The following is a 25,146-nucleotide window of genomic DNA, read 5'->3' on the forward strand; positions in this document are numbered from 1 at the left end:
TATTTGGATTTCACCATTTTCCCACTAATATCCTTTCTCTGTCCCCAAATTTAATCCCAAGTTTCATGTTGCATTTAGTTGTATCTCCTTAGACTGCACTAATCCAGGACAATTTCTCAGCCTTTCCTTGATTTTCATGACCTTGACAGTTCTGAGAGACATTGATCAGGTATATTTTGTATAATGTTCCTGAGTTTGAGTCCATATGATGTTTTCTTATGATTATGAATTTTGAGGATAATTACCACACAAATGAAATATCCTTCTCACCTGCTCATGTCAGGGGTACATGATATTCATATGACATATCCAATGACGGTAAACTCCATCACTTTTGTCTGGTGGTGTGTGCTGGGTTTCTTTACTATAAACGGACTATTTTTCCGCCTTTCCATACTCTGTTCATTACAAGTGAGTCACTAAATTCAGTCCACACTCAATAAGAAAAGAATTAACCTCACCTCCTGGAGGAGGGAAGGTCTACAATTGCTGTTTTGCATTTATCTATAAGAAAGATTTGTCCCTTCTTCCTATTTATTTATTTATCTATTCAATCATTTTATACATATCACTATGGACTCATGAATATTTATTATATAACATGCTTTTAAAAATAAAAATCATATGCTATTACTTGTCTGCTTAAAATACCCCATGGCTATTCTTTACACTAAAAATAAAATCCAAACTTCTTACCATTCTGACAAAGCCTGCATAATCTACCTAGTTTGAGACTTTATCGAATACCCACCCCCTACTCCCACCCTCCCCAGCCCACAGTGGCACAGCTACACTGCCCTTTGCTTGAACTTGTTGTACTGCTCCCCTTTTCCTGCCCTGAAACTGTGTACCAGTTGGCATAGTAGGTCTCTGCCAGGAATACTCTTAAGTTTGATCTTTGCATTCTGCTCTCAGCTTAAAAGCCAGCTTTTCAGAAAAGCCTCTCTTGATCACCTGCTCCAAAGTAACTGATCAGTTACACTTATTTTTCTTTTCATAGCATCCATTTCCATAACTGGAAATTATGATTGTTATATTAATATATCGGTTTGTCATTTGTCCCCCCACACACAGTAGAGTACAAGCCCTGTGAGAACAAGGACTTCATTACACCACACCTAACACTCAGAACAATATCTAACACATAAGAGATAATAACTGATGAATGTATACATAAGCAAATAAATGGAGAAGACTAAGAGACCTGAGACAGGAAGATGATTTAATACAGTAATCCTCCCCTTATCCACGGTATCACTTTCTGCAGTTTCACTTTCCACGGTTCCTTTTGCCACAGTCGATCATGATCCAAAAATATTAAATGGAAAATTCCATAAGTAAACAATTCACAAATTTTAAATTGTGCACCATTCTGAGCAGCATGACAAAATCTTGCACAGTCCCACTCCATCCCACCGGAGACATGAGTCATCCCTTTGTCCAGCATATCTACCCCGCAGATGCTACCTGCCTGTTAGTCACTTAATAGCTGACTCAGATGAAAACACATAGTATATATAAGTTTGGTATTATCCAAAATTTCAGGTATCCACTGGGAGTCTTGGAATACATCCCCCATGGATAAGGAGGGACTACTATACAATAAAAATCAAGGCAGGAAGCAATAAAGACTTAAATTTCAGGGAAGGCTTGTAATTTGCCATCCTAGGTTCATTATTCTTTCATTTCTAAAGATGTTTCCCTTCTTATTTGAGGACCGTAAATATCATACTCTAATTTAGGGATTTGCTCGTAGTTAAGCAACAAAGCTAGTTATATTATAGTAGCACAATGACTAGTTTTCAAAAATAATTAGCTGGCATCCTGTTTCTGTGTTCCCTTATGTATTTTGACAAATCCTTCCCTTGGCCTTCCCAATCTTATCCTGCTGCCAACAAACTATTGCCTAAGCTGTTACTCAGAGCTCAGCAATCCACGGGAACTAACACAGGCAGAAAGAGTGGAGGGAGAGGAGACTACAGGACAGGGGATGTCTGTTATGTGTCTCCCATCTGCTTCCCCTGTCCCCTTAGGCCTAACTGTGCTCTATTTTCAGACCCAGGCACACTGACCTGAGTGTGCTTTCATGGCTTCCTTATGGGAAGAACCAGTTAGAGACTCATCTCACTGTAAAGATTCAAACAGATTAATAGTGAAGGGATGGAAAAAGATATACCATGCAAACAGAAACCAAAAACGAGCAGGAGTAGCAATTCTTACATCCGATAAAATAGACTTTAAACCAAAAACCATAAAAAAGGGAAGAACCAGTTGGAAACCAACCTCCCATCAGCCTGTTCACATTGCCTGCCACTCCCTCCCAGCTGCCCCCGATCCTGACAGGATTTTCATACTTTGCAGAAAGCAATATTATTAACAAAACCTGCCCTACATTTACTTCAAGGGCAGTCTACAGAAATCAGATGATAAAGCAGTTGTTCTAATTCCATCTTAAACCCATGTGGTTTGTGAGTATAAATTTAATACTGAACTTTTTAAGAGGTGCAAAAGTAGTAGAAGGATACTTAATAGTACAGGGGAGAAGAGCTGACACCTCCCAGCTTCGTAAGTTTCTGTGCAGAGGGTTACTAACAGTCTCAGTCGTCTATCATAGCATTAGCTGAGAACGTCCTTGCCTGCTCACATTGGACTCTGGGCTTTGCACAGTCCTTGCCCTCGGCCTGGAAAACGCTTGACCTCATCTTTACCTAGTTAAATCCTAATCAGACTTTGGGTCTCAGCATGGTGTCTTCCGAAAAGCTCTTATGCTGACACCTTTAGGAACTAATAATAATACCCTGGACTTCTCTTGTTCTGGCAGTCGTCACACTTTTTCAGTAGTACTTGATCGTTTTTTACCTTTCCTGCTAGATTCATAGTTCTTTGAGGATGGGGACTGGGTCGATCTATTTATCTCCAGCTCGAGGATGGAAATATCAACTCAGAATATGTTATCAGGCAGGATTAATTAAGTCCCGGACTGTTTAATCAAATGATGATTAGAATATATTGTTGCATTTTTACTTTCAACAAATAAGTTCCTCAAAGGAAGGCACTCTTAATCGCCAGATGAATGTTTCAACGTACTGGTCCCAGTTAATATCTAAGTATTTGCTGTGAATACCACAACCTAAAATTCACAGATTGCATTTGGTCTCCATTGTGTCAAGGTTGCCAAATAATTGCCCTAACCTGAATGGCTGTTGTTGTTTGTTTGCACATTTGGCTGCATCTTAGCCTCCTTTAAACTTATTTTCAGATTATTCATTTGTAATGAAACATGTGGAGGAACAGGATCTGAGCATCCAAACAGAACTTTGAACTATTTTACTGTAGAATACTTAAAAGAAAAAAATGTTCTATATAGAAACTTGATCAAGCAGAATTATTTGCAATGGCTGCTGTCTTTCTTCCTTCTTCGAACCCTAAGTCTATTGGGGTGAATAAGAAAAACAACCTGAGAAGTCCTGCATTAACATATTGCTATTTACCTAATATGAATGCTCGTATAAAATATAAATTCCCTTTTGCCCATAGGTTTTTTTAAAGCTTGCTGTATTATAAATTGCAAATGATATTTTATGAGCACCAAAAAAAATAACAAAATAGTATCTCTAATTTCATAATAGATGTCAAGAGGAAAATAGAATTTAGTATTCAGGCAGCTTTTCTGGAACAAATCCATTCTGTTTATTGAGAGCCATCTTATTAAATATGCTTCTCATGAAATTCAGAGAGCATCACTTGTCCTTTAAAAAAGAAAAGCTACATAACTAGGTAAGCATAGAGAGCAACTTGCTAAATAATGCATATTTTTTAGTACTAACAACTCAACAGCTATATTCATACTGATTTTAACAGTTCACATAGTGCTTGTTACCTTGGCAACCAATGAATGATAGCAATTACATGGAAATACATGTTGTACTTGTTTCAATATATCCTATTATAGGACGGTCCTGGGAACCTGGAGGCCAATCTGTATGCTAACTCTACGGATGCTGGGTTATCACTTTAAATGACCTGGAAATATGTTTCCAGGATACACTTTAAGTAAAATGTTGAAAAAGATTTGGGGCAGATGTTTAGGTCCCAGAACACCAGAGACGAAACAGAGATCATGGGTTCCAAAAGTGTTCAGATACGTGAGCTTAATTTTGAGACATGAGCTCTAGAATGGCAGAGAATGTTCTGTTTGACTGTAAGCCAAAATGAAGCCACTCAAATATCCTCCATGACAATTATCAGAAACCTAGATGATGGACTATAAACTCGAAGAACCACGTTTCTGTGGATAGGCTAACAAAAGGTGTAATTGCTTGTGGAAGCTTGTGGAAGGTGATCCTTTTCCCTGCACACAGGGGTGGAAGATAGGAACAGGCAAGAAGCGAGCATTAGGAGCAGCAGGTGGCAGGAAGAGAGAAACAGTGAAAGTGGCTCATTTCACCAGAAGTCGTGATAGGGCCCATCATGCTGCAAGGCAAAAACTTTAGAACGGCTATAAGGAGATGTGCTCAACATGCATACGGCAAAGCCTCAGCATTCACGGGAAGTGACGTTTGGGAAGAGGATATGACGTGGCTTGTCAGCCTAATAATCCCAGTGGGTATGAGCACCTAAGACTCGTCCAAAGATAAGCTTGATAGGGCCTGGGAAGGGAAAGTTGCATAGCATATGTGAAAACATCTATATTTTCAATGAATATCACTAAAGGTAATATGCATATAAGTGAGTTTTAGAGGAAAAGTGTTCAAACATTTTCTCATATTCACTTTCCACATCAGGGCTCTTTACATCAGCCCCTCAGATATAAGGTAGAGTGGGTGTACCCAGGTGAGGTGATGAGCAGAATGGCTTTATGTCCCCTTCCTTTAGGTGGGAGGAAGTGAGCAGAATAGAGGATCCTATAGTAGTAACACTAATAATGACTGTTATTTTTAGCAGATGTTTATTTCATGAACTGTCAAATCACCTTCTATTCCAAGGAACAGTTAACATTTCAGGACACATCAATGCCCTCCACATAAATATAATAATAGCAATCATGTTCAAATAGAGTGTTTCTCAAAGGAAAGCCTGCAGACCCTCTAAGGGCTTAATTCCAGATACTCATTCCAAAAGTAGATGCCAGGGCTCTGTGTCCAGAGTTCTTGATTTAACCTGTCTGGAAGGGACCCAGGTATCTTTATTTTAGTTACTTCCTACAGGAATTTCTGATGCATGCTAATTAGATTGAGTTATTTTTTTTAAGTTGTAAACTTATCTATATATATAAAAAAGAAAGTTTAACACACAATAGAAAAATGAACTCTAAGTTGTACCTAATAAAATGCTTTTGTGGGGGGAAGGGGTAAGGAGCAGAGGGTAAATAAAGTCCAACAGTAATAACAGATATACCATAAAAACATGAACCTCCCTATTATCCTATCCTCCAGTCTTCTTACCCATATAAAACTGCTGTTATTAGTGTCTTAGCTATCTTTTGAGAAATATTTGATAAATTTGCCAATAAAAATTTCATTGGGGAGGGGGATCAAAAAAAATGTGGCCATATGATAACATTGTCCTGTTCCTTGCTCTTTTTTATTTAAATATATCTATAGGAGATTATTGCATAAAAACACATATAGGTTTCCCTCATTTTTAAAAGTTGCATGGAATTCTGTCAAAGAGCATATTTTTATAATATATAGCTCTAATAAATATAATTCGCTTTTCTAACTTACTGCTGGGTATGCATTTAGATTGTATCCAGCATTTTGTAATTACAAATAATAAATGATACCTTCCAGCATTTCAAAACTACTGCCACAAGTGACGATAAAGAAAAGGACAGTACAGTCATTCAGTGACTGCAGGAAGGTGTCATGGCCATTGTCTGGTATATCTGCTATTCTCTGGAATGGGTGGTACAGACTGCAGCACAGACAAATTTTGACATTAGCATCTACCACATCCCTCCATCTACTTCTCTATGCCATTTATTTGCCTTCTACATCCCTTTCTTCTTTCAAGAGATAAGAGAGCCTTTTCTCTTATAAAACCCTTCTCTTTTCATTCATTCTACTCTGCCGAAAATGTGCCTTAGTCTTCCACTTGATTGAGGGTCACTGCAGGATGGTAACTCATGCTTTTTCATGGTGTATACACAGGGTTTGTGACCACTCTTGTCCTCTGTACAAAAGAGAAGTCTGGTCATACAATATGGCAAGCACTTTATAAGTGTGAGAAATACAAACAACAGTGAACACCAACCTATTGGATTTAAGTGGCTCTCTTTTAGATTCTAAATAACATTTGAAATTCTAAATAATGTTTGGATATCTTCTTCTTAAGAAACATTGGAAGCTGTATAATAATATTACTGCCCTGTCTAACCCAATACAAATACACCAAACACAATCACTCACATTACAGAAAGCTATATTACCCTGAGGTGTGCATAATGTTTTAAAGTCTGCAAACACTTTTATATTCATCATCCTAGTTTTAAAGCTAGAAAATGTTCAATCCACTTGAATACCCTATTTATAAATAGTGCCTTTTGAACTTCTAAACATTAAATTTGCCACTTAAGTGTTTCTCGTTACCAAAGAATCATATAAATCTTACTCCACATATACATCTTTCTTTGGAGTGACAATTTCAATGTGAAACAGCTTAAATGAATAGCCATCTCTGTTTTATTTTTCCCTTCTGTGAAATTATTTAGTTTCTAGGTACTCTGTTTTTATAAATAAGCAGCCACCAAAGATTAGAAAAGAATTCAACTCAATGAATTTTCTTGGCAAAATAATATATTAGCTAAGTGGTATCTATTAAATCACCTGTGCAGCTGGCAGCTGGTTTTAGTGCTATACAATAAATGACAAAATAATTCTTCATGAGAATTTTTCAATATTCTTCCATGTGGTTATAGATTTCAGAGTTTCTTTCTGTCAGTTTTATGTTGCATTTCTTTACAGAACTGACAGGCAGCTGACAAGGCAAGAAAAGTTAGAAAATTTGGCTGCAGGTGAAATTTAACAGAATTTTTCCTTTGGGGGAATAAAACATTTATTCTAAGTGCAAAAGAAATAAGTTAGAACTTTCAGAAATTAACCGTTTCCCTTTGTGAAAATGCTGGCAATCATATCCCAGCTCTGTCTCTTACTTGCTATATGATCCTGGGCAAATGAGTTAGCCTACCTGTGCCTCAGTTTCCTCATCTATCAAAAACTTTCTTTGGGTTATTGTGGAGGTGGAATGAGCAATTACATGTAAAGCATGGCATTGTAATTCTAATAATAATTGGGTTCTCATGACTCCTTTTTAGGCAATAGGAATAAATATTAAATGATAGCTTAGAGTCTACATTTATAAAAAGACACCTAGACTTGTATAATGATACTGCTGTATATTAAACCCTAATTTTCCAAATAATATTGTGAAGCAGCATTAAAACTCAACAACAATTTTAATAAGTAAATGTTGATTGGGTTCAGGACATACTACCCCAAAATCTGGCACCTTGGCATTTGAGAAAACAGCAGAAGCAGGACAGTCATTCTCATCTCCTCCCCAACCTTCTCTTTTGAAGCAGGACAAAAACATAGGATTATCTGACTTTCCTCTGAAGCAGGTCGTAAGGCCCTCATGGGAGAGGTGCCCTTCCTATACCTAGAGGAAAGGAGCCAAAGACACAGGGATACGGAGAATATGAACAAACAGGTCTTGCTAAGCTTCCCCTAGTTTATCACCATTAGATCAGAAACTTTTGTGCTCTTCTCAAATTCTCCATGATTGTCCACTCTTCATCAAACCTAGCATAAAAATACTCAGGTTTCATCTGTTTCTTCAGGTCTTCATTTCCTTATGAAGTCTCCCATATCATGTACAACTTATATTAAATAAATTTGTATGCCTTCCTCTCGTTAATCTATCTTTTGCTATAGGACCCTCAGCCACAAACTTAGGATGAGTGAAGAAAAGAAATTTTTCTTCCCCTACAATGTGTATGGAAAGACCAAGGAGAAAAGAAGAAAAGAATATAAACTAATTACCTTCACGGCTTATTGTGATCTTTGCTATTCTGGATTTATTCCATTAAAATGTATACTTGTATCTTCAACCATAAATCAAAGACTCTCTCCCTCAGTTTATCTTTCCAACAATGCATCTCACCAACTTTCTCACCCGTGATTACTGATGGCTACCTACTAGATACAGGAAAAAGTACTGGTGTCTCCTAAAGGAAGTACAGAAAAAAATGCTATGGCTTTGGACTAAGCAGTCAGAGCTGTCTTGGAGCCAACAGGAGGAAAACCAAAGGCCAAGAGGACTTCATTTTTTTCCTATGGTGCTGTTCTTTCTGGGAACACAGTGCTCTCTTCAATCTAGACAATAGGAAGCATACACCCTTACATATTGAGTGAATGAAGGAGGTCAGAAAGTAATGGACATAGTGGACACCCACTACAGAGCAGGAGAGAGAAAGAGAAAAATATATGAAAATGTACGTGAATGAGAAAGATCAGCTTGGGAAGATCAGCTGGGAAGCAATAACATAACAAATCACTGAGCTACCCAAAAAGGGCAGCTGTCATCCCTTCACATATGTAAACTACCTGTCCCCCAGCACACACTCACACACAAAACAGGACCGTGTATGAAGGCATCAACAGAAGCATTGACTCTGCTGTCCCTGGTTAACAAGCAATTGTGATGCTTCACTTGTGATCAGAGACGTCTGATAGTCAAAGGCAACCTCATATTTGTATCATTTGCTTAAAGTACAAATAATATTTGAATTTAGTTGCAATAATTTGATTAAGTAATAAACTTGGTTATATTTTTATTTATGCCATACTTTAATACTGTTCTCAAGAAATCATTCTTTAAGGTTAGTGTTTAAGAACTCTAGCTAGAAAATGACGGTAGGCTGCTCATCAAATCAAACGCCTGGCAAGGATGTACTCTCCACAGAGCCAGCTTGCCCGCAGCCCTGCTTCCAGACAGAGGGAAGTGTGAGAGCTGTCAGGGTCATACTGGCATCAGTTATAAATCATAATCCCTGTCCTCAGTATATATAAATATACAAAACTTAGCATGGTAAAAAGAAGTAACAGTCCTTTTCTTAGTAATACAGAGAAAAATTATTTTCATCTTCAACCTTAGAAAGAAGGTCAATGTATAAACATCAGTTACATTTTTTGTTTTCTATACACCTCAGAGGAAATCAAACAAATCAAAAATGCACTTGGAAACTGTTTACTGGTATCCTGTATTCTCTGTCTTGTCTGACAGAACGGAAACTCCTTGCAGGCACAGCTGCTCCTCTGCCACAAACTTGAATGTGAATACCATAAATCCTCAGTGAAAGTTAAGGAGAAAAGCTAGTGATAAAAGTTTCTAGTGAAAGTTCTACTGCAACATGAATCACATTTCAGTTCACATTTAAACTCCCATGTTGTTAATGCAGTGTACATAGTACATGCTCAATGCATATTTACAGAGTAGGTGCTGCATACATTTTAGGTGAAGAATGAATAAACAGTATCCTAAAGTGTTCTCAGGCCTTGCCGATCAGAAATGTGTCAGGTAAGTTTCCCTCCTAATAAGGGTGCATACATCTCCCTGCCCTCTCCCAGCTCCACCTCCCCATCTGCTGACACCTGCTCTCATAAGCATTTCTTGGAACCTTGCCTCCCTGTGGAATTCCTGCTGGTGAGAATGAATGCACACAACAATTACCCAGTCCTGAGACCTTGGCAGCAAACTCCAGGACACTTGATGGGCAGGGAAAGTTTTGCACTTTCTTTCTTCTCCCTGCAGGGATCAGCTTCTTTTTCCTGGATCCCTCATGGGCCATGGGCTAACACACACAATTCCATTTTCAAGGCTAACAAAAGACTGAGCTCCAGAGGAATAGGTCATTTGCACTTCCCTGTTTCCCCGCAGGCACTTGTTTTGTTTCCTACAGCCAGGAGGGAATTGGCAAACACCTGGAGGCCAAGCAGAGGAAATTCTCTCATTGTACTGCACTGCTAGAAAGTACATGGAGCTATTTCAACATAAATGTCAGAGGATAGTAATGAAGACGATAATAAATGGTAGAACTGTCACTATTTTGTATTGTATCATTAAACTGTCGAGAATAGAATTATCAATATTTTTATATGAGAGATAGAAGAGTTTGATATTTTTAAATGTATACTTCATTTACCTTCAATAAAATCATACATTACATATAGATATATAGTGTGAGCTTTCTGAAGATCGTAAATTAGTGGCTAATCATCTCTCTGGCAGTAGGTCCATTGGAAATAGCCACCTAGCTCAAAGAAACAAAAAACCCTCTATAACAAGAGTACGTCACCAACAACTATTTTGGAATCCATGCTCAATGAGGATAAATATTCAGCTGTTACCAGTACAGCTGCACCAGCACTTAAAATAATTGAACATCTGTATCTGATGATAAGTAAATGCTGCCCTGAGCCCCCAAATCCCCTGTCCTGGACCTCTCCACCACCAGCAAATAAAGGAGGCTAAAACCGGGCACTTCAAGGGTCTGCAGGATTCCTCCTGCTCCAGCTGATTGCTGTGCCCTGCATAGAGTTGTTAAATAGTCTCACTATCACCCCTGGCTCCAACCCCTTTCCCATGATGAATTAAATCATGGATAGACATCGGAGTAAAGCCAGACATTTAGATTCTTTCTCCCATAAAACTGTAATGGCAATGGACTAGGGAGAGAAATCAGAGAGATCTGGTCCTTCAACAGAGAACCATCACAAATGTGCAAAACAAAGCAGAAGAGAAGGAGGGAGGGAGGGGGAGACACACACACACACACACACACAGACAGAGAGACAGAGAGACAGAGAGAGAGACAGAGAGAGACAGAGAGAGAGAGAGAGAGGGAGAGGAATAGACTGTCCTGAATTCCCTGCCTTCTTTTCTTAAGATTACTGCCTGTTATAGACTCAATTGTGTGCCCCCCGCCCCATTCATATGTTGAAGTCCTAACCTCCAGTGTGACTGTATTTGGAAAGAGGGCCTTTAAAGAGGTAATTAAGGTTACGCTGGGGCCCAGAAAGCAATACCCCAAAGGGAAGGCCTCAGAAGCAGCCTCAAAAGCAAAGTTTTCCTGACCTTCTCCTGATCTCCTGTATCTCAGACTCATGCTCCCCTGAGACAAGGCACGGAAACTAGAATCCCTCTTCCCTAAGGCAGGTCATAGATATACTCTGATCTCCCGCCCCTGACTTTCTCTCTTGGAGCTGGCCCTAAAGAAGTTCCCTGACGTACTTTGTCTAATTGTAATAAGACCCCCATTCCAGAAATGGTCCTGCCTTATACCCTGGAGGAATGAATGCTGCACAGAGAGGCCAAGAAGAATCTGAAACAGGCCTTGGTGGGTTTGCCCACTGTCTATTATCATTAGATCATACTTTTCTTGTCCAATCACATTTCTCCATGACTGTGCCTGCCTAGTAGAACCTAAGCATAAAGATGGACAGTTTTCCCTATATCTTTGGGTATTCATTTGGGAGGCTCCCGTGTCACGTAAAACTATGATATAATACAATTTATTATGCCTTTTCTTCATATTAATCTGTGTTTATCAGGTGATTTTTTGGAGAACCTTCAGGGGGTTGAAGGAGATGTCTTCCCTTGGCCTCTACAGTTAAATCAGGTCATAAGTGTGGGGTTTAATATAATATGATGGGTGTCCTTACAGGAAAAGAAAGAGACACCAGGGGTGCACACACACCAAGGAAAGGCCATGTGGGAACACAGCGAGAAGACAGCCAACCACAAGCCCAGGAGAAAGGGCTCGGGAGAAACCAAACAGGCCAGCAGCTTGATTTTGGACTTCCAGCCTCCAGAACCCTGAGAAAATAAATTCCCATTGTTTAAGCCACCCAGTTGTGGTATTTTACTACAACAACCCTAGTAAACTAATCCACTGTCTGTAGGTTCTGAGACATAACATAATATTAAAGTACCAACACCCCCTTTGCTTACCATTGTTGTAGGTGGATTCTGTACTAGTACCCAAAAGTGCGAGCTACTACATTCCTATACACGTTGGATTTTATGTTTTTATCTAATTTCTAACTCCGGGGAATCCAGAAGTAGGTGGCAAATTTAAACTGGCACTCCTCAAGGATCACTTAACTGTGAAAATGAATCCAAAATACATCCTTTCACACTGGTTTTTGTTATTGTTGTTTTTAACAGTCTGAGCCCCTAAGAAATGTTTCAGAAAGGCCTGTTTCCCATAACTTGGTGTAAACACAGTTTCGTTATCAGGCCTATCCTTAGAAGAGAGATACCAGCCTAATTTCTGAAGGGAATGACACTTCAGACATTTCTCTGAAGTCAGGTCTTGAATTGTTCTGGTCAGACAAAAAAAGATCCATGAGGTGTTCATCTTAAACAGGGTATCTTTATTCAGACCTAGTTTCAGGGCTTCTATTTTTCCACAGTTTATGAGGATGCTTCCTTCTCTGTGTTCTTTCAGGTGACAGCCTGAAGCAAAAATAAGGGAGCTCTGCTTCTTGTCCTATTAGTTATGCCTTTCCATGTTTGAAAAAATGGCCTCTGTCTGCTAGTGTGCACTCAAAAGCAGTAGTCCTAACGATACCCTGAATATGACTCTACGCTCAAATAGGTATCCTGTGTGCCAGACCAATGAACTGTTAAATAAGCCTGTATCCTTCACAAAGTTCAGGAAGGTCCTTTCAATAAGAATAAATAAGTGGGATTTCAGCTGACTTAATATTAGAAGAGTGCATTTCATGGTTTAGTACAAGAAGCTAGTGAGCACCAAGATTATCAGTAAAATTCTCACTGAAATGTGGTATGGCAACAAGCCTAGAAATTATCCATGGTCAGCTACAAATCCACCACAAGTTTAAATCTCAATATCACCCAAGGTTGTCTATGCATAATTATAAAATAATATATCTGACAACAGATTATCAGTTCATCAAGTTCAACTCCTTCAATTATAAAGATAAAGGTAATAGACCCCAAAATAAATAATATTAGACTAAAACTTATCTACAATTCCTTGAAGTTGATACGACAAGCAAACAGAAAGGACATTGCTAGGTGGGAGGGGGGAGAGGGAAGAGGGAGGGAGGTTTCGGTAATGGGCCACAATAATCAACCACATTGTATATCAACAAATTAAAATTATAAAAAAATTTTTAAAAACTTATCTCTTTCCACTTAAGATGCTGCTTCATATGCTACTACAACATAACAAATATAGATTAATAACTGTCATACAAATAATAAATATATATATATATATATATGCATCTCACACAACTATCCAATAGAGGAGACATTATTTTCATTTATAAGATGCAGAAATGAAAACACAGAAAAGTTAAGTAATTTGTCAAAGGCCACACAATCACTTGTTGAACTGGACATCCCACCCAAGTCTCTCTGGCATTAAAGTCTATGCTCTTAACCCGATCACTCTGCTGCCCCTCAGACGTGCTGAGAGCCCAGATTGGATGGAAAAATCTGAAGATCTAGATTGGGGCATTTGGCCCTGGTCAAGGTTTTTTGCTTTCCCTGGGCCTCATTTTCTTCATCTATTAAAAAAAAATGAGGTTGGACCGCACAAACCCTACTAGAGAGCACATCTGGCTCTGTCCATCCTTTAGTCCTGGCCTGGCATATTCCCAGCAGTCCCAAATTCATGTAATCTGCATCTTGCTAATAAAAGTGATTCACCCTATGTCTAAATAAATAAAATTTACTATATTTTCTTATTTATACTGTTTCATATTAAATACGTTCAAAATTTGGGAGAAAATGTTACAGACCAACCTAAGTTGGGGCTTGAATAATTGGGGCTTTTTCATTTTATGGAAAATGCATTCATTACCTATCTAACTGGATGCTTTTCAAAATCCTTATATTATGTTTAACTACATCCCTGTAAATTAAAAAAGGAAACATTTTCTCATTTACTTCAGTCTTAATACCTTACAGTCCATCTGTTGCCACAGCACTGATTGTGATGTCAAATTGCAATTAGGTGCACTCAGAGACAATCAGAAAAAAGGCCATGGGAGACTGTGTGCAGGCCTCAATACCCATGATTACTGTACTAATTATGAAATAGGAAGTTTAAATTCAGGAGACCTGGTTTCAGGCTGTAGCTCTGTCACTTGCTTAGATATATATTCTGGGGCAACTCATTTAATAGAAAAATAATTTTCAAGCTTTATTTCTTGTATAAAATGATGTGTGTTCAAATCCTGGCCCTGCCAGTTAACATGGGTACACTAGTTAACTTCTCTGTGCCTCTGTTCCCTTAGCTATAAATTGAGATATTATGACTACCTATCTTAGAAGCGCTGTTGAAAGGATTAAATATTATATAAAGTATTTATCAAAGAACCTCCTCCCTATTAAGTACTCAGAGTTAGCCTTTATGAATAGTATCTGTATTTTGAGTGAGTCCGTTGTTAGGTAAAGTTCTATGTAATAATTCTCTGAGTTTCTACATCTTTAAAATCAGGATATAATTATATGTACCTCAAATGATTATTGTCAAGACCAGATGTGGGAAGCTAAAGAAAAGTATTTTCTAAGCTAAAAGCACTGAATTGACATTTAGTTAATATATAACATTCTGTTACTGCAAGATGATCTTCCATTGATTTTAAAACTATTTAGTGAGTGCTTAGAATATAAAAGGCATTGAACTAGGCACTGTGAAAAATTTACATCAGATATATGTTCTGTGCTTAAGTGATTATACTAGAATATTAATATCTCTATTACAAGATGGAAGAAAATGGGTACCAAACCTAAGCTCTACTCTAAAAGGAAAGTCTTTGAGGTAAACATTGAAGAACCAAAAGTATTTAGACATGGGAGAATGAGAAGAAGAAGAGAGAAAAGAGGGCATCCTGACAAAGGGATTGTATAACAAAAGCTAGGACTTAGAAAACACAGATCATGTATGGCAGAGCCCAGGTGCAAATAAAAAAATATACATTATGGGAAAGGATTAGATAAAATTGGCATTCTTAAGGCTCTGCCATTATTATTCTATGTTCATGTTTCTGGGGGGAAGAAAAGGAAGAAAGCCGACTGACTCTCACATCAAGTTTAGATTCATGAATCTGATTTTCAAAATCTTTTATAATCTGTCCCAGAAGCCAATCTCTTATGACATTATTTACCAACCCTCTATCAGTTACCTCTGAGGGCATCAAAAACACCAGGTCTCAATTTCATGTCTTGGATATTCCCAGCTCCTGGCTTATTCCCTTCATCTTCTGTTGGTCTATACTAGATTGCAACTCATCCCTAAAATCCTATTTCCATCTAGAAGCCTTCCTTGATGATCTGGGCATTATCACTCTCTTGCATCTCTTCGTGCTTCATTACATATCATTTTATCAAATAGTTACCTGAAAAAACTATCACTGACCTAGAAATAAAATGACAGGGGTCTTGACAGCAGGTCTTTTCTCTGAATTGAGGCATTGTATGTAGTGCCACAAGTTTCCTCCTGGGTAAAATGGGTTTGTGGATTAGCAAACTCTAAGGACACTTCCTTCCAATCATTCATTCCACAAATACATAATGAGTATCTAAGCTCTATCCTAGGTGTTGAGGAAACAGAGGTGAAGACAAAATATCTACCTACCTACCTACCCACTTATGCTATGATAGTCTCCTTGTAGTCTAGTGGTTCTCAAACTTGAGCCTGCATTAGAACTACCTGAAGATCTTGTTAAACAGATTTTTGTGTTTCCAATGCAATAGTTTTAGACTAGGGCCCCAAATTGTGCATTTCTGAGATGTTTCCAGGTTATGCTAATGCTACTGGTCCAGGGATCACAATTAGAGACCACTACTTCTGTTTTAGTAGACTGTCCTTTTTACTGCTGTGTTGACAGTGCTTGGATTAAATATCTATGAAATGAAATAATAAATATAAGGCACACTGTTAATTGATAAAGGAGAACCTAGCTCTTTCTCTGAATGATTTTATAGTTCAGAAGGAAAATCACAATTCTCCTAAAAGGTAAAAGAGTTATTATCATTGAAAGGTACAAATAAGAAATAGTTTATAATCGAAGGAAAATAAAATTACTTTTAACCTAGAGGAAGAGGGAGAAAGATTAGGGAAAACTTTGTAGACAAGCATATTTAAGCTATTCCTTGAAGGCTCCATCCATAATTTTAAAAATGCATACAATTGCTCAAAATATTTTTAGCACCTCTCTTTGAAATTTGTCTCCTTAATCAATGATAATTTTTAAAACCCTCAAAGTCTATAGAATTTTTATACTCAAATGTAAGGTTTATTTTTTTTTTAAATTTTTTTCTAAAAGATGACCGGTAAGGGGATCTTAACCCTTGACTTGGTGTTGTCAGCACCACACTCTCCCAGTGAGCAAACCGGCCATCCGTATATGGGATCCGAACCTGTGGCCTCGGTGTTATCAGCACCACACTCTCCTGAGTGAGCCACAGGCTGGTGCCATTTTTTTTTTTTTTCAAATGTAAGGTTTAATATTAGGAAATAGCTAAATGTCATATTTTTGCCAAATCTGGTCAGAAAATTGGGTGATTCAGTTGCATAATTCTGCTCATTTTTGAAAACGAGTTATACTTTTAAGCTAAGACACCAATTTCCTAGTATGATGTAAATGGAGGCCCCCAAAATTTCAGGGTAGAAGTTTAAAAATCATTTTGAACAATGGATTAAGTTTATAGTTTTTGAAGGTGATTAATTTGATGGACAGCCCTCATTTGGCCATATATGCCCTTGAGTGTTTGTTTAAAAATCCTTCTTAGTATATTTGATATTTTTATTTATTGAAAGAATCAACACCTGAACATACAATATGCCATGCACATTGTCCTTCGGAATGTATGCCATGTTATACATATCTAAAGTTTAAACTTTACGAGAATAAAAAATAAATCAGTATAGTGGATTTTCTTCCAATTTAGATCTATAAGTATGAGAACTATGTATTAGTACCAGGAAATGTATATAGGTTCCTAAGAATTTTTGATGATTCTGGGCCATTCAGATAATAAATATTAGTTTGCATATCATGGGATTCAAGTTCCACGCTGAATCACACTGGTCCTGTATGAAGGGAGACATATAAAACCGTTCTTCTAGTTTGGAATAGGGGGACAAAAGAGAACATGGAAAGCCTGTGACAAATAGCACACACTATAGTCATAGCTTCTCCGTTCTTGTTTGTCCCTAGAGTTTCTCAGCTACTGTGTGCACAACCTTTGAGCACAGGGTATCTTCAGCATGGGATCAGCATGTAGCAGCTCTACTAAATCAGCAGGAAAAATTAATATATATATATATATATATTTAAAAACCACCTTATAACTCACACCTTTTAACAGTGTACTAAGTGTAGTTTGGCCTGATGCAAATGAAGAAAAATCACTTCAAATCCCTTCAACCAATGATTCCTAAAGGTCCCCAGACCAGCAGATCAGCATCACCTGAGAACTTGTTAGAAACACAAATTCTCCAGACCTTCAGAATCAGAATTCAACTTAACAAGCCGTGGCTGCAGGTGGTTCTGGTGCATGCTAAAGTGTGAGGACCACTGGTGTAGACACTATCAGCAACAGCAGTAAAGAAACTTGTCAGATAAGCTGTACAACCTTTTCTGAATTTTACAATTTATTCTAATATAGCCTATTACCATCCTCATGATTACTACATTTAATATACGCACAATTATACATACAGTCAATGTTTAAGTTGTCCTTGACAGAATGTGTGTCAAAAAGGCATGGTTTCTCTTTGAAAGGGGATGGTATGAAAAGGAAATAAATGGCTTTGTTTTTAGTTTTCTGAAATGATGCTATCTTCAACTCCCTCCACCCTTGCCCCAATGAAACAATTTCAGGAGGAGAAAGCAACGCTAATACTACTAGGTGGCCATTCTGTTTCTTTGGCACAGCAAGAATATTAGGTGATATTAGTACACGTTATCACTTGCTGATATAAGTTGTCACGTGTCTTGGATGAACAGCTATGCCCAAGATTGTTTTAAGGAACTATTAAAACATTTGGGTGTGAACGGATGCCTTGTCTTATTTGTAGCTAGAACATCATACTCATTTCGAATTTATTCATTGGATTCAAGATACATCATACAACTTTTTTTGCTGAAACTTAAAGTTCCATAATCCCCTCAAAAGGAGTATCTAGAATAAAATGATTGGCATAGGCTCGGGAATAGGGGAATCAATGCTCAATTCCCAATCACACTGGCTACATTTCAACTTCTCAATACACGTGGCTAGTGGCTACCCTATAGAGCAGTGCAGCTCTAGAGCTATGCCAAACCAACTTGGGTAAGATTTATTTTATTTATTTATTTATTTATTTATTTTTTCTTTTTGAGTAACTTCTGGCAAATATTTTTTTTTGATGGCTGTTCAGTAAGGAGATCCAAACCCATGATCTCGGTGTGATAAAGTTGCACTCTAACCAACTGAACTAACTGGCCAGCCCAACTTCTGGCAAGTACTGACTTAAGTCCTTGAAGATGGCTAGGAACCACTAAGGGGCAGATGGAGGGGAAACCCTATGGACGGGGAGAGGGGCTCCTCCTTAGTCCCTCAGCCTCCACCCAGAGGTCACCTATAGGTGAGAGGTCGGGATTAGTTTGGGGGTGTCTTCTAACCCCAATTCCCTGGGTGATTCCAGGGCACTGAGGGAGCACCAGGGTGGAGACAGTGCTAACAGCACCTTCTGGGTCCGGTGGGGACCCCTAGCCAGCGGGAGTGAGCAGGCAGATAGCTGCCTCTCCCATTCTGAGAGTCCTGTGCTCAGGCCCCCACCTCAGTATGGACTGGCTGCCTTGTTTCCCAGGCCAGTGCTCCCAGGAATCAAGGTGCAAGGAGGGTCAGCACGCCTGGTTCAGGGCCTCCATGCACTGGAAAGTGGAGACTGTGTGTGCCCTGTGCGTTACAATTTCCACCCTGGAGGTTGAGCCTGGGAAGTGGGGATACCTAGGTCCCAAGTTTGGTATGCTCTGGACTTCAGGCATGGAGGGTGAGGACTAGGGATTGCAGAGCTCCCTAGGTCCCAGCCTGGGCCCATGTGCACCCCAACACGGTGGCCTGGGTGCCCTACCTCTCTGCACCCTGAAGAATCTGGGGAGTCTGGGTCCCACGAGGCATAGCTGCATGGGGTGTAGAGGGTGGACCTCTCCTTCCCCCCACCCCCCAACTGTGAGCAAGAGGCCGGTGTCACAGTGTCTTGCTGCCTCTTCAGCCTGAATCCAGCTTGGGGGTCAGCAGGGTTGTGCTGAGGGTGGCCAGGGTCAAAGGGCACTTAGCTGCAGTCCTGAGCTCGGAGGGAGCTTGCAGACACCTGGCCCGCCGCTGATTCACGCCTAGCTGGCTTTACAAATGGCGGGGCTGCTTGGTCTTGGGCAATTTACCTAGCCGTCCCCAAGCTTCGGGGCCATCATCAAATGGCAGGGCTGGGAATCCCACACTGAATGTGTTTCGACTTCTGCCTGCAAATCTAGCAGCAGAAGAGAAACAACTACAATTTGTTTTCCCCTTTAGAGTAGAGGTGGTAGACTCATTGCATCACAGTTTATGATAAAAATCAGAACCAATCTAAATGTTCACAATATAAGCATGGTTAAATTAATAAATCCATATTCTAAAGCCTAACATGGTATTTATTATTAACCACAAATATTAAAATCGGTTAATATTATTAAGGAAAACCCCATTATATTATCAATAGTACGACCGTTGCCTGCGTGCACAGAGAAGACCCTAGAAGGATCGGCCTTTCGTCGTTTTTTCGTGACCGGCACTCAGCCAGTGAGTGCACCGGTCAGTCCTATATAGGATCCGAACCCGCGGCGGGAGGGTCGCCGCGCTCCCAGCGCAGCACTCTACCAGGTGCGCCACGGGCTCGGCCCTTCAGCTGGGATTTCTAAGCGGTTAATTTCCAGAAATGTTTTTCTAAAAAGGAGCTATTTCGTATTTTAAGGGGCAAATCTCAACTCTGCCTTGAAGCGACTACACTATTGCCTCATAGTCTGGAATGTGATTTTAAATATAACTTAAATATACTATAATAAAGGGAAACTGTTATGAGATTTACGTCAGCTTTCGGTTGGCGGTTTCCCGCCAGTCGAACGGAAGCAAAACCGCCCTTGACGACAAGAGGCGGCCTCTTCCAGTTGCCATGGTGAAGTCTATGCGGCCATCTTTATTATGGTTAACGCGCACCAAGCCTGAATGGCGGGGCGCCAGGGAAAGTCTGCCGAATAAGAGATGGGAAAGGAATCCTGCGTCTAACTAACAACGAGCTGACAGAACCACGAAGGATCAGAGGCGAAAAGCATCAGTTAATTAGTGAGACACAGAAACGCAGATTCCGTGGGGAAGCGGAACGATTCAAGCGGATCGGTTAGGTTTCTGTCCGGATTTTGAGAGCCGCTTCCGTTGCTCAGCGGAAGTGTGGGTCGCAAGAGGACGACTCTTGAAGAATCCGCTCTCCGCTGGGTGCACAACCGGAATCATGTCGAGTTTGGCGGTGAGAGACCCGGCAATGGATCGATCACTGCGTTCCGTGTTCGTGGGGAACATTCCGTATGAGGCGACTGAGGAGCAGTTAAAGGACATTTTCTCGGAGGTTGGTTCTGTTGTCAGTTTCCGGCTGGTGTACGATAGAGAAACGGGAAAACCCAAGGGTTATGGCTTCTGCGAGTACCAAGACCAGGAGACCGCGCTTAGTGCCATGCGGAACCTCAATGGGCGGGAGTTCAGTGGGAGAGCGCTTCGGGTGGACAATGCTGCCAGTGAAAAGAATAAGGAGGAGCTAAAAAGCCTTGGGCCTGCAGCGCCCATTATTGACTCACCCTATGGGGACCCCATCGACCCGGAAGATGCGCCGGAGTCGATTACCCGAGCAGTCGCCAGTCTCCCCCCAGAGCAGATGTTTGAGCTGATGAAGCAGATGAAGCTCTGTGTTCAAAACAGTCACCAGGAAGCCCGAAACATGTTACTTCAAAACCCGCAACTGGCTTACGCGCTGTTGCAAGCACAAGTAGTAATGAGGATCATGGATCCAGAGATTGCTCTGAAAATTCTGCATCGCAAGATTCATGTCACACCACTGATCCCAGGCAAATCCCAGTCGGTCTCCGGCCCTGGTCCTGGGCCGGGGCCGGGGCCTGTTCCTGGGCCTGGGCCTGGGATCTGCCCAGGACCTAATGTTCTGCTGAACCAGCAGAATCCTCCAGCCTCTCAGCCTCAGCATTTGACTAGAAGACCTGTGAAGGATATTCCTCCTCTGATGCAGACTCCTATACAGGGTGGAATTCCAGCTCCGGGGCCAATACCAGCTGCAGTTCCCGGGCCTGGGCCTGGTTCCTTAACTCCTGGGGGAGCAATGCAGCCCCAAGTTGGAATGCCAGGGGTTGGCCCAGTGCCTTTAGAGCGTGGACAAGTGCAGATGTCAGATCCTAGAGCTCCTATACCTCGTGGACCCATGACTGCTGGTGGCCTACCTCCTCGGGGACTGTTAGGAGATGCTCCAAATGACCCACGTGGAGGGACTTTGCTTTCAGTCACTGGAGAAGAGCCCAGAGGTTTTCTGGGCCCACCCCATCAGGGTCCCCCAATGCACCATGCCGCTGGTCATGACAGCCGTGGCCCTTCCTCACATGAGATGAGGGGAGGGCCATTAGCAGATCCCAGACTGCTAATTGGAGAGCCCAGAGGCCCCATGATAGATCAAAGGGGTCTTCCTATGGATGGCAGAGGTAGTAGAGATTCTCGGATGGAGACTCGAGCCATGGAAACTGAGGTCCTAGAGGCACGAGTAATGGAGAGAAGAGGAATGGAAACCTGTGCAATGGAAACCAGAGGGATGGAAGCAAGAGGCATGGATGCAAGAGGACTGGAGATGAGGGGCCCTGGTCCCAGTTCAAGAGGCCCTATGACCGGTGGAATCCAGGGCCCTGGTCCCATTAATATAGGGGCAGGTGGCCCTCAGGGACCCAGACAGGTCCCAAGCATTTCAGGGGTGGGGAATCCTGGAGCTGGCATTCAAGGGGCAGGTATACAAGGAGCAGGCATGCAGGGGGCAGGTGTACAAGGAGGAGGAATGCAGGGGACAGGCATACAGGGAGTGGGCATACAAGGAGCAGGCATGCAGGGGGCAAGCAAGCAAGGTGGAGGCCAGCCTAGTGGTTTTAGTCCTGGGCAGAGCCAGGTAACTCCACAGGATCAAGAAAAGGCAGCTTTGATCATGCAGGTTCTTCAACTGACTGCAGATCAGATTGCCATGCTGCCTCCTGAGCAAAGGCAGAGCATCCTGATTTTAAAGGAACAAATCCAGAAATCAACTGGAGCTTCTTGAAGGTTTAGAAAATACTTGGCTGTAGTCTCAGAAAGTTTATTCTGTAGCATGGAGAATGGGTGCAAAAAGCTGACTTCTGTACACTTGAATGATTAGTGTTTCCCTCTTCCTAGAATCTAATTTCATTTTTTCTTGTCCTTTTATTTCTTTCTGTTTCCTTTTTATTTTTAATTGAGGGTAGGGGATGAAGGAATGGGTTTGTTCATTTTATGTTACTGTGCATATATACAAAAATAATTCTGAACATGATTATATCAAATAAGATTACAAAGACTATGCAGCAATATTAAAGTGTCTACAATATGTTAACTACATTTTTAAAATATTAAGTAAAACTATGTGAAAACTGCATAGAAAGACTAAAAGGTGACCTGTTAAAATGGTAGTGTACTAAGATAGTTTAAGATTTTTGGTTGTGTAATAAAATAAAGTTTACCTCAAAATTATAAGATATATTTTTTGGTAAGCTGTTTAAAATACAAAGATTCCATTTTGGGGGCAATAGAATGCTGTATTAGGTTAAGTGTTTAGTGTTTGGGAATTATTTTGAAATGTTAGAGGTAAACTTGTGATATTGGAATTACTTGTTCTAAATCTGTGTTATCTGAAAAATCAAGGAATGCACCTGGTTTGTTGTTGCTTCATTTTTCCCATTCTTCAGAGACCAGCAATATTCTGGTCAGTACCTGAGTGTGATGATTTTGCTGGGACACTTCTAACATCAACTAGGTTACTTAAGTATGCTCTGATTAGACCCAGTAATCTCTCAGTACCTTCCCATTTCTCATTAGTCTTTATGCCCTAAATCTGAATCTGAGTAATTTTCTCACATGCTTCCAAGAAATCAGTGTGTAGGGACCAGCTGATTGGATGAGCTATACAGAGTATTTGGGCTTTTCATAAATAGTGAAAGGTTTCATTCAGTAAAGTTTCCTATGAAGTTTTCTGGCAACTAGCTTCCATATGCAGAGGATGTACATATGGTCAGCCAGAAAAAGGAGTTAAAAATCTTAGTCTCAATAACATTTAACATGACTTTTATTTTATTATTATTTTTTATTTCATAATGTACTTTTTTTTTTCATCATTTACCATCTTATCAGAATAATTGAGGTTCTGGTAGGTAGAGGTATTCTAATGGCCTGAATTCTCTACTCAGTTGAATTATTACTCACTTTACTTTTTACAAGTAATAAAACCATTTAGTCCTAATATATATACTCATGAGACAAATTTAAAAATCAGTAGGAAGGTAGGGGTTATCACATTTCCTTTATAGCTGCTACTTAATTATTTGTAAGCCTTGAGAATATAGACACAAACATTTTTATTGCAGACCAAGAAGTATTATGTGTATTAACAGACACATAAACTCCCAAGTAACCGGGTAATCTCACTCTGGAGAAGAGAAACCAATATCTAGTTACAGAGGCAAAAATATTTACCACAAGGAGAGAGGTGTGACTTATTGAGTTATTTTCCCTTTGCAAAGATTTTCCATTTTAAATGGGTAATTCACTCTCTTTTTACAAAGGTTTTATCCCTTTGCTCTTGTTTACTACTCCTGTTTTGTTCTTGTTCATAATGTTAACTTTCTCATATTTTCTATATGCTTCCCCTATATTGTAGAAGATAACTCCCCATTACATGTGTGATAGTTCAGGTTAATACTAAGCCACGGAGTTGGCGTGATTACTTTGAAATTCTGGTTGCTTTATCCCAAAGCTTCACTGAAGGGCTCTAACCGTGAAAACTATAAAATGTTATGGTCTTTGTTGCAGTAAAATGTCTGCATTGTTTAATGCAGACTAAATAAAAAGAATATACAATTAAGGCTGACTTTAGTATCTGATATGTTTATTTTTAATGAATACATTACTCAAAAGTCATTCATTCTTGAGAAATGTACATGGGGCCTGATTTTTTTTTTTTTTTAATGAAAAAGGTAAAACTAATGAAATTGTAGGAAGGGATGGAAATTCCTTTCTTAGATCCATTGACTTTGATGTGCTATTTATCCTATGACTGATATCAGTAGCAACATCTTGGTGATACTCAGTTATTAGGCTTTTGATCATGTTCCCCACAGAGCAACCCTCTGCAATTCAGGAGCACCTTATAGGTATCTTCATTACTGACAGCATTTGTTATATTGCGATGCACTATGTTTACTTTTACCCTCTACCTACTACTCCCACTTCTAATAGACCACAAACAACACAGGAACTGTTTTACCCATCATCTATTCATTATAGCAAAAATCACAGGTGGGAAGTACAAAACATCCCATCAGTGTAAGAGGAAAAAACATAAGGGCACGTAAGTGTCCCCCAAAAGGATTTAGTTTCAACACAGGACAAATGAGCTATAACAACTATTTGCATTAGAAAATCAATTAGAAACAGATGATAAAAGCAATCAGCTTTAGTTTGATAAAACTAAGGTTCTCTTCACTTTGACTTCAACATCTGAATGTCCTAGTATTGATGTAGAAAGTATAGAGCTTTATTTTATTTGATAGCAAAAATTAGTCAAGTAACATGCTACAATCAGAATCTTTTCCATGATTTGCTATATAGTCATTGGTTACAATCCCTGGCATCATTCATTTTCCCTAGTAGACTACAAATGAAATCACAGATTTAAAATGGTGGGGTAAAACACTAATTGCAAATGCTTCTTTATGGCTTACTTCTCTTGGGCAATATATGTTTCTTGGGATTATG

The 25,146-nt window shown here is 39.8% G+C and overlaps 2 protein-coding genes across 3 annotated transcripts in view; one reads left to right on the forward strand and one right to left on the reverse strand.

Annotated features, from left to right (window-relative positions):
- PRKG1 (protein kinase cGMP-dependent 1) overlaps positions 1 to 25,146 on the reverse strand; it is a 1,297,492-nt gene that overhangs the window by 582,453 nt on the left and 689,893 nt on the right. The window lies entirely within an intron of this gene.
- CSTF2T (cleavage stimulation factor subunit 2 tau variant) lies at positions 20,522 to 24,244 on the forward strand. The gene has a single exon (XM_063102317.1). It carries the CDS (start codon positions 20,576 to 20,578, stop codon positions 22,418 to 22,420), a length of 1,845 nt encoding a protein of 614 aa, XP_062958387.1. The 5' UTR covers positions 20,522 to 20,575; the 3' UTR covers positions 22,421 to 24,244.

Source organism: Cynocephalus volans, chromosome 7, assembly GCF_027409185.1.
Source record: "Cynocephalus volans isolate mCynVol1 chromosome 7, mCynVol1.pri, whole genome shotgun sequence".
NCBI lineage: Eukaryota > Metazoa > Chordata > Mammalia > Dermoptera > Cynocephalidae > Cynocephalus > Cynocephalus volans.